Raw genomic sequence first — 15,850 nt, forward strand, 5'->3', positions numbered from 1 at the left:
TCTTTAATGCCTGGTGGTCAGGGGGGAAGGGGTTGGGAATATTTGGTTTCTTACTAGTACAGTATAAAATACAGGTTAACACCGAGTGGTCTAGTGGTTTAACCACCTCTCCAGGCTCTTCTCAGGAAAGGACAAGAGCTGAGCAGGGGGCAGAGGAGAGGGTGCAGCTCTGAAGAGCAGGGGGCAGGGGAGAGGGTGCAGCTCTGAAGAGCAAGGGGCAGAGGAGAGGGTGCAGCTCTGAAGAGCAGGGGGCAGGGGAGAGGGTGCAGCTCTGAAGAGCAGGGGGCAGGGGAGAGGGTGCAGCTCTGAAGAGCAGGGGGCAGGGGAGAGGGTGCAGCTCTGAAGAGCAAGGGGCAGAGGAGAGGGTGCAGCTCTGAAGAGCAGGGGGCAGGGGAGAGGGTGCAGCTCTGAAGAGCAGGGGGCAGGGGAGAGGGTGCAGCTCTGAAGAGCAGGGGGCAGAGGAGAGGGTGCAGCTCTGAAGAGCAGGGGGCAGAGGAGAGGGTGCAGCTCTGAAGAGCAGGGGGCAGAGGAGAGGGTGCAGCTCTGAAGAGCAGGGGGCAGAGGAGAGGGTGCAGCTCTGAAGAGCAGGGGGCAGAGGAGAGGGTGCAGCTCTGAAGAGCAGGGGGCAGAGGAGAGGGTGCAGCTCTGAAGAGCAGGGGGCAGAGGAGAGGGTGCAGCTCTGAAGAGCAGGGGGCAGAGGAGAGGGTGCAGCTCTGACGAGCAGGGGGCAGAGGAGAGGGTGCAGCTCTGAAGAGCAGGGGGCGGAGGAGAGGGTGCAGCTCTGAAGAGCAGGGGGCGGAGGAGAGGGTGCAGCTCTGAAGAGCAGGGGCGGAGGAGAGGGTGCAGCTCTGAAGAGCAGGGGCAGAGGAGAGGGTGCAGCTCTGAAGAGCAGGGGCAGAGGAGAGGGTGCAGCTCTGAAGAGCAGGGGCAGAGGAGAGGGTGCAGCTCTGAAGAGCAGGGGGCAGAGGAGAGGGTGCAGCTCTGAAGAGCAGGGGGCGGAGGAGAGGGTGCAGCTCTGAAGAGCAGGGGGCAGAGGAGAGGGTGCAGCTCTGAAGAGCAGGGGGCAGAGGAGAGGGTGCAGCTCTGAAGAGCAGGGGGCAGAGGAGAGGGTGCAGCTCTGAAGAGCAGGGGGCAGAGGAGAGGGTGCAGCTCTGAAGAGCAGGGGGCAGAGGAGAGGGTGCAGCTCTGAAGAGCAGGGGGCAGAGGAGAGGGTGCAGCTCTGAAGAGCAGGGGGCAGAGGAGAGGGTGCAGCTCTGAAGAGCAGGGGGCAGAGGAGAGGGTGCAGCCCTGAAGAGCAGGGGGCAGAGGAGAGGGTGCAGCCCTGAAGAGCAGGGGGCAGAGGAGAGGGTGCAGCTCTGAAGAGCAGGGGGCAGAGGAGAGGGTGCAGCTCTGAAGAGCAGGGGGCAGAGGAGAGGGTGCAGCTCTGAAGAGCAGGGGGCCGAGGAGAGGGTGCAGCTCTGAAGAGCAGGGGGCAGAGGAGAGGGTGCAGCACTGAGAAGAGCAGGGGCATAGTTCAATCTATAAAGCAGTCTGCCCAGTCATTACATAAACAGCCAGTGGGTATAACTCCTTACACCTGTGAAGGCATGAACGTACATTTTGGACAACTAGGTCTTCTCCACGCAGCACATTCATCTCGCAGGTCAATCTCGCTTCCTCTAGGATAGAAGATGAATTCGCCGTCCACTCCACCAGCAGCATGTCAGACTGATAGTCGGCGTCCAGGGAGCGAATCTCCGGCGGGTACGGAACAAAAGCTGCAAGAAACAAAACACACACTTAGTATGGGAGCGCAACACGGCGCAACCTCTCCTAGAAAAGCAGCCTCCATTATGTCCATCTCACTAATGAAATCACACACAGGAAGATGCAGCTAATCAGCAGAACAGGCTCAGGATACAATGTGTCAGTGCGGGATTTACAGGAAATGGATTTAACCCCTCCTCTGCTGGGGGTACATAGGACCCCATGCGAGCACCATGCTGAGCTAATGCTGGTCATAGACCAGTGGTGGTCAACGCAGCACGTTATGGAGACAAGATGCGGTATATTATATTGTATATGGCTCCCACATGGAGTAACAATCGCAGTCCGCTATGGAGCTTTTTCCTATGCCATTCCGCACAATGTTTATCCCATTCCCCAGAAGAGTTTATGGCCACGTATGTACCAAAAAAAAAAAACACGTTAGGTTGGAAAACACATAGGGGCACATTTATTAAGACCGGCATTGGTGGATCGGCCGAAGTTGCAGATAGCTGTGCAATTAACCGTTGCGCCACTATCTGCGCCTGAAATATGCCTAATTTCAGCATAGAAAATGACCCCCATAGATTTTATGCATTTTTTCAGCACGTTTGAATATTTTTGCATAATGCCTATGGCAATGGTACACAGCACTTTTGCAAAGTACTTGGTTGTTGAAATCCATCTCTTTCTCCCCATACTTCTGCGGGGTACTCCTGTGTGCTGACTGACCACCGCTGTACGTAGCCATTAACCCCTAAACACCAATGTGTTAATCAGGAGCTGTGCCGATGCAGGAAACAGAACGTTTCTACACCTGTATATATCGATGTCACATACCTGTTATGGCGCCCCCTGCTGTTAAATACTGGCAGGGGGTGCTATTACAAGCATGAAACAGCAGGGGATGTCCTACAAATTATGTAACAGGCGGTGTCATGATGAGTAACAAGACAGACTTCTATACAAGTTTTTCGACCCTCCCAAGACACTAGAGACTTACGAATATCTGAGGTGGGCTTCTGGATGCGTACTGATCGGTTCTCTGAACCATCTTTGGCCTCTACGTGTATATCAGACGTTGAGAAAACCTGAAACGGCACTTCTAGCTTGTTTCCAGTTGTGTCGAAACACATGGGCGGGATAGCGGACCTGTGTAAGAGGCGAGCCAACAGCAATCAGTGACTCCATCGTGTAGCCTTGTATACAAGTCTAATGAGGTCTCCTAAGATGTCATGTATGGATCTGAGTCTGGTAAAGAAAGTCACAAATCCTGCTGATCATCCTGGCAAAAAGCTGTAAGAGCAGATGTTATCCATGTACAACAGCCCTAGACAATGCTCTGTGAGCTAAACAGCCCGGACTCCAGACTGATACATTGTAACAAACTAGCACAGTTGCACAAATCTCTCTGCTAGTTTGTTACAATGTATCAGTCTGGAGTCCGGGCTGTTTAGCTCACAGAGCATTGTCTAGAATGGATACAACTGTACTAGTTTGTTACAATGTATCAGTCTGGAGTCCGGGCTGTTTAGCTCACAGAGCATTGTCTAGAATGGATACAACTGTGCTAGTTTGTTACAATGTATCAGTCTGGAGTCCGGGCTGTTTAGCTCACAGAGCATTGTCTACACTGGATACAACTCTGCTAGTTTGTTACAATGTATCAGTCTCTAGTCCGGGCTGTTTAGCTCACAGAGCATTGTCTACACTGGATACAGTTGTCTCCACTTCTCAGCTGAGAGCAGGACCAGCTATGGACAGGATTACTCCCTGTACCAGCCAACCTTCTCCGCAGTTGAAAGGAGACAGTCAGTAAGGAGTTTCTGATTCTTACCTAGAACAAACCCTGTAGGTGATTTGCTGGTCAGGAGGATGAGGTGTGTCCCACTGACAGGACATGTTCAGAAAATCATGCGTGACGCAGTGAAGGTTCTTGAAAAAATCTGAAGACGCTTAAAGATAAAAAAACAAAAAATAATGGAGAAGCCCTCGCAGTAACGTCTGGTCTAGGTGCGTCCATCGTTCTAGGGCTGCATAAATAACTACTAACACATGAGACACCGCAGAGTCATGGAGTATAAAGGGGCTGCCAAAAAAACATGGCTGCACCTCTCATCTGTGGGTTCTGCCTGGTACTACAGCACAGCCCCTCAGACCCACGTGGGACAGGGTCATGACTGAAATTTTTGGAATAAGCATAGGTTTACTGATGAAATCCCATTAGGTTTCATTGCCACATCCATTCCTCCCATGTATAATACCATCTGACAAAACTTTCCCCTCTTTTTGTCTCTGTGAAACCCCGGGAGCTGCGCTCGGTCAAGCACTGGAACAGCGCCATATATTGTATAGTGGCAGTGCGTGGTACTGCAGCTCAATCTTATTCACTTGAATGGGACTGAACTGCACTAACGCCGTGGGGCCAATGGACACGACGCGTCAGGTTAAGGAAGAGGCCGCAGCGCTCAACTGAGTGCTGTGGCCTTCCTTACCGTTCCTCTTGCCTCAAGAGATTCCGAGATGAATGGCCGAGATAACCAGATATTTGTATTAAAAAAAAAATGAAAACATTTTTTTTTTACAGTCAACAAAGTAATGCAAACATTTTTCGCAAAGTTGGTCCTCGTGCGCCACTCATCGCAGGATATCTTGAGCCTAGAAGAAAAGGAAGGACACAACAGGAGGTGTGTCAGACGGTCCTGGGGTCCTTTAATAGACCCATTGAGATGTACGGATCGGGCAAGGATTCCCCGTGACACACAGGATCGGGCAAGGATTCCCCGTGACACACAGGATCGGGCAAGGATTCCCCGTGACACTGTATGCAGTGATCTCGTGGGGATAGCGGCAGTTCACCAGCCCCTGAAAAAATTTCAATAGGAGAAAAGTAAAACCAAAATCTGGGAATAAAGACCTCCGCCAAGATTTTATTATCCCCTACGATTTATTACACGTTGGGGATTTGCAGCTTTTATGATGCGCACTCTTCCTTAGGTCAACACTTTAATGGCTGTTTACTGGAGTTGCACTTGAAGCTGCCTCCAAGGCTCAGTGCTGAGCATCCATCCCCATTATGACTGACGGTGGTCATAGCCAAGACCGAGGGGGAGGAAGAAGCAGAGATACCGCTCTGCCAAACAACCGGGGGAAGCCTCATTCATAGAAACCTAACCAGACTCAGAGGACCACGGTACCGGTCTATGTCCAGGTCACCCCCACATACGGTCGAATCTTTGGGGCACCTGTACATGCTGCATATTACACACTGAATCCACAGCATAATACACGACCAGCAAAGCAGAAGGCATTTTTAAAATCCAATCTACACAGTGCGGAAGTTCTCAGAAACTGACCTGAGGAGCGCAATCTGCAGTATGTCAATTATTTGTGTGGATATTCGTTGTGTATTTCACCCATGGCATGGCAAAGGATGAAATCCGGGGTAAATCCGCAACAAATAAAACTGTATGCAACTCAAAAACGCAGCAAAACCTGCACTGCCAATTTATATCAGTAGGCAGTAAGCACCTGAGCTCCCTCTAGTGGTGGCTGTATATACCTGTATGCAGTAATCTCCTGAGCTCCCTCTAGTGCTGGCTGTATATATCTGTATGCAGTAATCTCCTGAGCCCCCTCTAGCGGTGGTTGTATATATCTGTATGCAGTAATCTCCTGAGCTTCCTCTAGTGGTGGCTGTATATATCTGTATGTAGTAATCTCCTGAGCCTCCTCTAGCGGTGGCTGTATATATCTGTATGTAGTAATCTCCTGAGCTTCCTCTAGTGGTGTCTGTATATATCTGTATGCAGTAATCTCCTGAGCTCCCTCTAGTGGTGGCTGTATATACCTGTATGTAGTAATCTCCTGAGCCCCCTCTAGCGGTGGTTGTATATATCTGTATGCAGTAATCTCCTGAGCCTCCTCTAGCGGTGGCTGTATATATCTGTATGTAGTAATCTCCTGAGCCTCCTCTAGCGGTGGCTGTATATATCTGTATGTAGTAATCTCCTGAGCCTCCTCTAGCGGTGGCTGTATATATCTGTATGTAGTAATCTCCTGAGCCTCCTCTAGTGGTGGCTGTATATATCTGTATGTAGTAATCTCCTGAGCTCCCTCTAGTGGTGGCTGTATATATCTGTATGTAGTAATCTCCTGAGCTCCCTCTAGTAGCGGTTGTATATATCTGTATGTAGTAATCTCCTGAGCTCCCTCTAGTAGAGGCTGTATTTATCTGTATGTAGTAATCTCCTGAGCTCCCTCTAGTAGCGGTTGTATATATCTGTATGTAGTAATCTCCTGAGCTCCCTCTAGTAGCGGTTGTATATATCTGTATGTAGTAATCTCCTGAGCCTCCTCTAGCAGTGGTAGCAGGCAGACAGAATTTTATCCAGGGTCAGAAAATACATCAACAGTGATATAGAAATTGTGTTGTTTCAGGAAGGATCACTTACCCGAGTCCTGACCGCAGACATGGTGCAGCAGAGCAGCCAGCACGTTGACCACACTGAAAATACGCCACATTCTCTGGGTTTGCTATGTTGTTATTAGCAGCATTTCTTATCTATTCACCAAATCCTGCAAGAGAAAAAAAAGAAAAGAAAAATCATATATATGAAAAAAGAAAACCTAAAAAACTTTTTGTTTTCATAAATCTGTGTATTCACGCTTTTGACCCAAACATCCCCATTAAACCCGTGGTCGTCGCCCCCCCCGCAGTGTTAGTCTATATCTCATTTACAGGTGCTGCTGGCACCAGATGCAAGTCAATCATACAGTGCAAGGATCTCCCAGGCCCGTGGCCAAACATGCGTTCATATGGATACTCTACACCGGCCTGGGAGGGCTGGCTCAGTGGGTAGGTGGCTAGCTTTACAGAAATGCAATCTGAGACTGACAGGCTTGAGAGTTTAATTGATTCACCAGCTGATGAGGAGCCGTGACCCATACAATATTCATGGTTACTCGAGGCCCAGGGACAAGGTGGTCGGTCCAGGCCAAGCAGAGTTGAGGACAAGGACGATACAGAAAGACTATAAAGTAGCAGAAAACGAGGGGCTGCCATAGAGGACCACTATCCAAATACAGGTCATGCAGCTATAACAGAAGGGGGGGGGAGGGTAGATCTACAAAGAACAGCTCTCGTACCGTGTGGCCATCACTGCTGAGCATGTGAGCTTCTTCTCTATGGACTAAGGCTGGATACACAGCATTCTGTTGCATTTTTTTTGTGTGTGACGCTTTCACTGTTTTTCAAGAATTTTTGTACTGATGGCCTGTCCTCAGGATAGGCCATCATTATCTAACTGGCAAGGGTCCGACATCCAGCACCCCCCACGGGGCAGCTCTTCCAAGCAGCTCCAAACCAGGAAATAGGTGCTGAAACTATACAGCGCCACACACAGTGTAGTGGACGGAGCTGGTTACTGCAGCGCTGCTCCCGGTCAAGCTGAGTAGTTTGGGCGTTGACCAGTGGGTGTTGAGGCAAATGCTAATTCTGCGGCTAGGTCATCAATCTAAAAAAAATGTGGAAAACCCATTTAAGGCTACTTTCACACTCGTGTTTTGTGCAGATCCGTCATGGACGGATCCGTTCAGATAATACATCCGTCTGCATCCGTTCAGAACGGATCAGTTTGTATTATCTGTAACATAGCCAAGATGGATCCGTCTTGAACACCATTGAAAGTCAATGGGGGACGGATCCTTTTACTATTGTGCCAGATTGTGTCAGTGAAAACTGATCCGTCCCCGTTGACTTACATTGTGTGCCAGGACAGATTTGGCTCAGTTTCATCAGACGGACACCAAAACGCTGCAAGACTATTTCAAGACGCCTAACAGAAGGACATTTGGTGGCACCCCACTCATTTCATGTCCTGCCATTGACAGTCAGCCCTGTCACAGTGGTGTCAGGAACAAGAAGCCTGGACTGCTACAAACTAGAACAGTATCCTCGGCAGTGATGGATCCAGGACGATGGTCAGGTTCCAGTATGGAGGCCTCGTGGTGAGCGCTTCATTACTGCCTTTGCTGTGGAGCGGCACACTGCCCCCTGCTGGTGAGGATCTGTGGCCATCGTATACGGCAGTCGGTCACCCCTAGTAGTGATACCAGGGACACTAGCATCTCAGTGATATGTGCAGGACATCCCACCGCCAGTGTGCTCCTCTCATGTAGGGCTTCCAACTGGTATCCATCAGCAGGAGATGCTCGCCCGCATACAGCGAGGGTTTCCCAGGAACGTCTCCCCCAGATTACAGCACTTCCCGGGTCTCAGTCTACTCTGTATACCTTTGTAATAATAACGTAAGAAGTGGGACCGTAGCAATCACGTCACCCATCCGCTATGAAGGATACGATTGCAGTGTAACCTTATATGGTCATGGCTATTCCCTAACTGTATCTGGTCACTGTCATTAGCCATGCTTTACACTGCAGCACGTGCACACACACACACACACACACACTATATAAACCATCATTTGTACTACGCTCAGGATCCTGAGCGTAGTACATGGAGAGGTGACCTATAACTGCACATGACTCTTTCACACCTGCGGTCGGTGCGGATTCGTCTTGTATCTGCACAGACGGATCCGCGCCGATAATGCAAACGCTTGCATCCGTTCATAACGGATCCGTTTGCATTATTCAAAAAAATAAATAAAAAAAGTCTAAGTCAAAACGGATCCGTCCTGACTTACATTGGGGGACGGATCTGGTTTCAATTGCACCATATTGTGTCAGTGAAAAACGGATCCGTCCCCATGGACTTATAGTGTAAGTCAGGACGGATCCTTTTGGCTCCGCATCGTCAGGCGGACACCGAGGCTTTTTGGTGTACGACTCAAAAGCGGAACGGAGACCAAACGCAGCCAAACTGATGCATTCTGAACGGATCCTTATCCATTCAGAATGCATTGGGGCTAAACTGATCCGTTTTGGACCGCTGGTGAGAGCCTTGAAACGGATCTCACAAGCAGATCTAGAAACGCCAGTGTGAAAATAGCCTTATACGTACACTGATCCTTCTATAAAGTTTACTTTACTCCCCGGCTTTAGCTGGAGACTTTCCAGACCTGCCTTTTTATAAAAACGACTTCTAGGAGATAAATCCCACATTAATGATCAAATCAAAGCTCGAAAATAAAATCTGAAAACCACACGGGGCACAAAGTCACCTTCGATTTTCCTCTAAAATACTGTAGAAGTGCTCAATTGCTAATGATGCCGGTAAAAGCTCCACAGATACTGGAAATGTAATATAAATTCTTATTATGGGACATTTAAAGGGGCTGTCCATGGGCTAGGTCTGGTATTGTAGCTACGACCCATTCACATCAATACAGCTGAGCTGCAATACCACCTATAACCTGTGGACAGGGCGGCGCTCTACCAATATCTGTCCGTAACCCCCTTTTGGAGATTAGCAGGGCGTTGGACTTTGTCCAGTCCAGAAACTGAACCCCTTGACCACGTCACGCCCAAAACCCACCGATTCCCAGTGACCACCTACTGCATTATGGAAAGATCATCACAAAGGAGCAAAAGCAACAATGCAAAAGGAGAAAGAATTCAAAACCCGGTCCATTCCTATCCTGACCATCTGTCTGGGGAGGGTCAAGAGCTCCCCACACGTCAGAGCATGGATCAGCTCACTGCTGTGAAACTACAACTCCCAGCATGCACACTTTCTTGGCTGTTACAGTAAGAAGTGAAAAGGGGATTGTGGGAGTTGTAGTTTCAGAACAGCTGGAGGTTTGCTGATCCCTGCATTAGTGTCTCGGCCAAATCCGCCAGTCCTGATAAATACACTAATGGGGAAGGGGGGGGGGGGTGTTAATAAAAGGGAAGGACAGGTCTATGGGTTCAGGATCAGACTACACTGGTAAACCTGGGGACACATAGGTCTGCAGAGGAGCTGCGAACACAAAAACAGCAGGAAATACGCATAGGAAGCGGCCACTGTGGGCAGTGATTGGCGGTGACGGGCTGAGCGGGCGCATCGAGGGTCAGAAAGCAGAGGGCAGTGAGGAACCAGGATCAGTGATTTTTTTTGTTAATGCCAGACAGGCTACCTCTTTAAGGTCATCCAATACGTCACCATACTCTACTTGATGAAAACCTACTCCTCTGTCACCGCCTTTGGCAGGGGATCTGTGCCAAGACCGTCTGCCACCTGCGCCAGCACCAGTAAAGCCTTCATTAAATACAAAGGCCTGATTAATGAGACACAAACATTATCGGCATATAAAAACACGGCTCGGAGGCAGCTGTCACCTCGGTGCACCTCCAGCTGCCGCTCCCGGGCCCCGCCGCCATTATAACCAGGGAACAGAACAAGCAAATCCTTGATATTCTTGGACTCGCTCCCTGTATAAGTCAGATAACACTGCCACGCAGCAAGCACAGCCCAGGCCGCTCCCTGGCAGGTACCGAGCTCCGCACAACAACCTCACAGGGGCGGGTAATACAGTGGGTAATACAGTGATGGGCACAGCGACAATCAGTTGGAAATGGGCAGAGAACCCTGCACCTACATGGAAGCCACAAGAAACTGCCATGTAGCAGGGGTCTTACTTCTCCAATATACCTGCCACGCTCAAAGAACGCACACTGACATTTAGAAGGGGTTTTCCATTTTAATTGAAATTAGACCTATCTGTATAATTAAAGTTTAATAACCAAATAGATTTTTAGTTTCATTTGTTGCCATTTTCAAAATATCTGCTTGCTGTCGGTTTCCACTCACATGCAGCAACCCTGTCCATAGCTGGTCCTGCTTTCAGCCTAGAAAAGGTTACAATTGTATCCGATATAGACAACGCTGTTCTAGTTGGCTACAATGTATCAGTCTGGAGGCCGCAGATTGTCTACCAGTCTAGGCCGAGGCATAAGCAAAATAATCCATCATTTAAAAGGGGCTTTTACCATTTATGACCTGTCCTTAGGATAGGTCATCTATATCAGATTGGCGGGGGTCAGCTGTACGAGTATGTCTCCCTTCTGTCTTTGCCGTAGACAGCAGTTCTGAACAGGAAGAGAGAAGGAAGACAGCACAAGCACCCTGCGCGCCGTCTCCTCATACAGCCCATCAGCGAGGGTGCTGGACCCCACCAATCTGATATTGATGACCTAGCCTGAGGATAGGTCATTAATAGTAAAAGCCCGGACAACCCCTTTAAGGCAGATGGGATTGTTATTTAGAAGTGGAGTTCTCCTTTAAGCTCCCGCTTGCGTGTAGGAACATTTGATGATTTATTTCGCTTGGCACCTAAGCCTCAATTATTGACGTAATTAAAGGTGACAAAAGTCTTGTGTGCGTTCCTCCAAAATAAACACATCTGATGTACAAAACTGGTCGGGCCGCTTTCCCACACGCCGGATTCTGGGCCGGGGTTGTCACACGTGTCACTTAATGACTCGGAATAAACAATCACCTTCTATTTTATATATGCTCGAATATCGCCTCGGGCAGAACCAGTGGCGCAACTAGAAATGACTTGGGCGCCACAGCTAATTTCTGAACGAGCAGCCCCCAAGCTCACGCTCACAAATGAGGCCCGGTAGCCGCTCCGTCTGTCACCTACATGTATATACTCTATGTCCTGTCACTGTATATAATGTAATTGTATAATACCTATGAGAGGGCCATGACAAAATCTCCTCCTGGGCGGGGCCCTTCTGAGTTCAGGCCTCCAATCAGCGGCTTCCCCTACAGCTACAGCTCTGGGCGGAACGCCTTACGGTAGCCCTCCAGCTATTGTCAGGCTCCAGTTCCCATCATGCCCCGGAACCCAATGCGGCCTATTTCAGCCAGTGAGAAGAGGTGTCTGAATATCATGGCGCCAGTCACAAAACACAGACCGCCATAAACAGCCCCTGTACTCATCGGACGGTAACTGCAGATTTTACAGCCCATCAAACTTCAGGACAGCAGAAGGGAATCCCTCATAATGCAATTCCTCCACACCAAGTAAAGAATAGACATTGCAGAGCGGCTTTCAGTGCACCTTTCAGGCATTGTGCTTACCTACAAGCCCCTTTCGCCTACAGCCAGCTTCCCCCATAAGCACTGTAGTATTTTGCATCTTTATTTGATTGTATTGCACTAGTGTTCTGTGCAGAAATCCCTCCCGCCTGGCTTGCCATAAAACATGTCAGCGGGTGCTGGGAAAGGCCATCACTCAGGACGCTGTCAGCAAGGTACAGGCTTTACTTGGGCTGCAGCCAAAACACATTGAGCAAAGCAATCTCACCGTACATTCAGTCCAGGATGCTGGCACCGTCAGGCATGGCATGTTCCCCTGCAAGTAGACGGTACCCAAAATGCAAGTCTTAAATTTTACAGCCTGCGATCCTTTGCTCCTCAGGAGAGAAGAGCCACCAGAGGCTCACTTAGCCGCTTATCCCTATGGTAATGGAGTACGCTGATCAGACGCTGAACACTATTCGGTCTGGTCACTCCATGGTTACGGTTCGGTGGGATGTTACCGCCAGATACAAACAAAAGCAATACCTACAACCACGTCGTCCCCTCAGTTTTGACAAAAAAATTAAAGGGGTTATTCCATGACTACTTAAAAAAATAAATCTGACATTATACAGCACATGACAACCTCTAACTCTTCTAACAAAGCTAGAACCAGCCCTGTACCTCACATGGATCCAGAGATCTCCACATTCATTGCTCTGCTAGATTTATTTCAGGCTGGCAGCTCGGGGGGGGGGGGGGGGGCGTTCTGCTTCAGCTCTCTCCCTACCACAGCTCAGGGGGTGCAGCTCTCTCCCTATCACAGCTCAGGGGGCGTGTCCTTTCTGTTGCAGCTCTTTCCTTGCAACTTTCACAGCTTCTAACAGAACATTTGGCTGGTGGCAGTTAAAGATTTTAACTGAACGCGTGCGACCACCTCAGTAAACTGGATAAGAAATACGGAAACAAAAAAACAGCAGGTGGCACTATACAGATAAATTCTATCGAATAGCTCACTGGCTTTACTAATTAATTATATGCAACTACAAAAGTAGTCAGATCCAGGTGCCGGTTTAAAAATGTAGAATATTTTTTGTGGCACAACTCCTTTAATAGATAAAGGTAGGTACCAAAGAAGCCGCAACCACCATGCTTGAGCATGATGCCTCCTCCAGACCTGCAGCAGTGAAACTCACTGTTATGGGGTGGCTGCTGTGAAGCTCAAAGTTAAGGGGACGGGCTGCTGTAGACGTCCCATTGTAAGGAGGCGGGGCCAGTGTTAAAGGGGTTCTGCACTTTTTAACTGATGATTGGCGGGGGTCCGACACCCGGGACCCCCGCCGATCAGCTGTTTGAGAAGGCAGTGGCGCTCCAGCAGCGCCACGGCCTTCTCACTGTTTACCGCTGGCCCAGTGACGTCACGACTAGTATCAACTAGCGTGGGCGCGGCTAAGCTCCATTAAAGTCAACAGAGATTAGCCCCGCCCACACTAGTTGATACGGGCCGGCGGTAAACAGTGAGAGCGCCGCTGCCTTCTCAAACAGCTGATCGGCGGCGGTCCCGGATGTCGGACCCCTGCTGATCAGAAGCTGATGATCTATCCAGAGGATAGATGATCAGTTAAATGAAAGTGCAGAACCCCTTTAACCACTTCAACCCCGCTAGCTGAAACCCCCTTAATGACCAGACCACTTTTTACACTTCTGCACTACACTACTTTCACAGTTTATCGCTCGGTCATACAACTTACCACCCAAATGAATTTTACCTCCTTTTCTTCTCACTAATAGAGCTTTCATTTGGTGGTATTTCATTGCTGCTGACATTTTTACTTTTTTTGTTATTAATCGAAATTTAACGACATCCATATATACATTTTTCGCTAAATTTATTGTTCTACGTGTCTTTGATAAAAAAGAAAAAAAGTTTGGGTAAAAGTTAAAGCGTTTACAAACTACGGTACAAAAATGTGTTTTGGGGTGTCATTTTACATATACCCATGCTGGGTGAGAGAAATATCTTGGCAAAAGACAACTTTTCCCATTTTTTTATACAAAGTTGGCATTTGACCAAGATATTTCTCTCACCCAGCATCGGTATATGTAAAATGACACCCCAAAACACATTGCCCAACTTCTCCTGAGTACGGCGATACCAGATGTGTGACACTTTTTTGCAGCCTAGGTGCGCAAAGGGACCCACGTTCCAAAGTGCACCTTTCGGATTTCACCGGCCATTTTTTTTACAGATTTTGATTTCAAACTATTTCGCACACATTAGGGCCCCTAAATTGCCAGGGCAGTATAACTACCCCACAAGTGACCCCATTTTGGAAAGAAGACACCCCAAGGTTTTCCGTGAGGGGCATGGCGAGTTCCTAGAATTTTTATTTTTTTTGTCACAAGTTAGTGGAATATGAGACTTTGTAAGAAAAAAATAAATAAAATAAAATCATAATTTTCCGCTAACTTGTGACAAAAAATAAATAAAAGATTCTAGGAACCCGCCATGCCCCCCACGGAATACCTTGGGGTGTCTTCTTTCCAAAATGGGGTCACTTGTGGGGTAGTTATACTGCCCTGGCATTCTAGGGGCCCTAATGTGTGGTAAGTAGTTTGAAATCAAAATGTAAAAAATGACCTGTGAAATCCGAAAGGTGCTCTTTGGAATGTGTGCCCCTTTGCCCACCTAGGCGGCAAAAAAGTGTCACATGTGGTATCGCCGTACTCAGGAGAAGTTGGGGAATATGTTTTGAGGTGTCTTTTTACATATACCCATGCTGGGCGAGATAAATCTCTCGGCAAAAGACAACTTTTCAAATTTTTTTATACAAAGTTGGGATTTGACCAAGATATTTATCTCACCCAGCATGGGTATATGTAAAATGACACCCCAAAACACATTCTCCAACTTCTCCTGAGTACGGCGATACCACCTGTGTGACACTTTTTTGCAGCCTAGGTGGGCAAAGGGGCCCAAATTCCTTTTATGAGGGCATTTTTAGACATTGGGATCCCAGACTTCTTACGCTTTCGGGCCCCTAAAATGCCAGGGCAGTATAAATACTCCACATGTGACCCCATTTTGGAAAGAAGACACCCCAAGGTATTCAATGAGGGGCATGGCGAGTTCATAGAATTTTTTAAAAAATTTTTGGCACAAGTTAGCAGAAATTGATATTTTTTTTGTATTTTCTCACAAAGTCTCCCTTTCCACTAACTTGGGACAAAAATGTCAATTTTTCATGGACTCAATATGCCCCTCACGGAATACCTTGGGGTGTCTTCTTTCCGAAATGGGGTCACATGTGGGGAATTTATACTGCCCTGGCATTTTAGGGGCCCTAAAGCGTGAGAAGAAGTCTGGAATGTAAATGTCTAAAAAAATTTACGCATTTGGATTCCGTGAGGGGTATGGTGACTTTATGTGAGATTTTATTTTTTGACACAAGTTAGTGGAATATGAGACTTTGTAAGGGAAAAAAAGGAAAAAAAAAAAAAAAAACAATTTCCGCTAACTTGGGCCAAAAAAAATATGTCTGAATAGAGCCTTACAGGTGGGTGATCAATGACAGGGGGGGTGATCACCCATATAGACTCCCTGATCACCCCCCTGTCAGGCTCCATTCAGACGTCCGTATGTGTTTTGCGGATCCGATCCATGTATCCGTAAAAATCATACGGACGTCTGAATGGAGCCTTACAGGGGGGTGATCAATGACAGGGGGGTGATCAGGGAGTCTATATGGGATGATCAGGGGTTAATAAGTGACAGGGGTGGGTGTAGTGTAGTGGTGTTTGGTGCTACTTTACTGAGCTGCCTGTGTCCTCTGGTGGTCGATCCAAGCAAAAGGGACCACCAGAGGACCAGGTAGCAGGTATATTAGACGCTGTTATCAAAACAGCGTCTAATATACCTGTTAAGGGTTAAAAAAAAAAATTATCGCATCTCCAGCCTGCCAGCGAACGATCGCCGCTGGCAGGCTGCAGATGCACTCGCTTACCTTCCGATCCTGTGAGCGCGCGCGCCTGTGCACAGGAAATCTCGCGTCTCGCGAGATGACGCGTATATGCGTGACTGTGCGCAGCGCTGCCGCCTCCGGAACGCGATCCTGCGTTAGGCGTCCG

At 48.3% G+C, this 15,850-nt stretch overlaps 1 protein-coding gene across 3 annotated transcripts in view; it reads right to left on the reverse strand.

Annotated features, from left to right (window-relative positions):
• Positions 1-15,850, reverse strand: part of LIFR (LIF receptor subunit alpha) — a 67,054-nt gene that overhangs the window by 21,598 nt on the left and 29,606 nt on the right. For 2 of the 3 annotated variants that reach the window (XM_044273438.1, XM_044273439.1), the window contains exons 2-5: positions 6,201-6,324; positions 3,584-3,701; positions 2,750-2,898; positions 1,597-1,757 (exon numbers count right to left, since the gene is read on the reverse strand). In XM_044273438.1, the coding sequence (XP_044129373.1) occupies positions 1,597-1,757; positions 2,750-2,898; positions 3,584-3,701; positions 6,201-6,270 (498 nt within the window). In that variant the 5' untranslated portion in view covers positions 6,271-6,324. The remainder of the gene's footprint in view (positions 1-1,596; positions 1,758-2,749; positions 2,899-3,583; positions 3,702-6,200; positions 6,325-15,850) is intronic. The other variant, XM_044273440.1, reaches the window with a different exon arrangement.

Source organism: Bufo gargarizans, unplaced genomic scaffold, assembly GCF_014858855.1.
Source record: "Bufo gargarizans isolate SCDJY-AF-19 unplaced genomic scaffold, ASM1485885v1 fragScaff_scaffold_685_pilon:::fragment_2:::debris, whole genome shotgun sequence".
Lineage (NCBI taxonomy): Eukaryota > Metazoa > Chordata > Amphibia > Anura > Bufonidae > Bufo > Bufo gargarizans.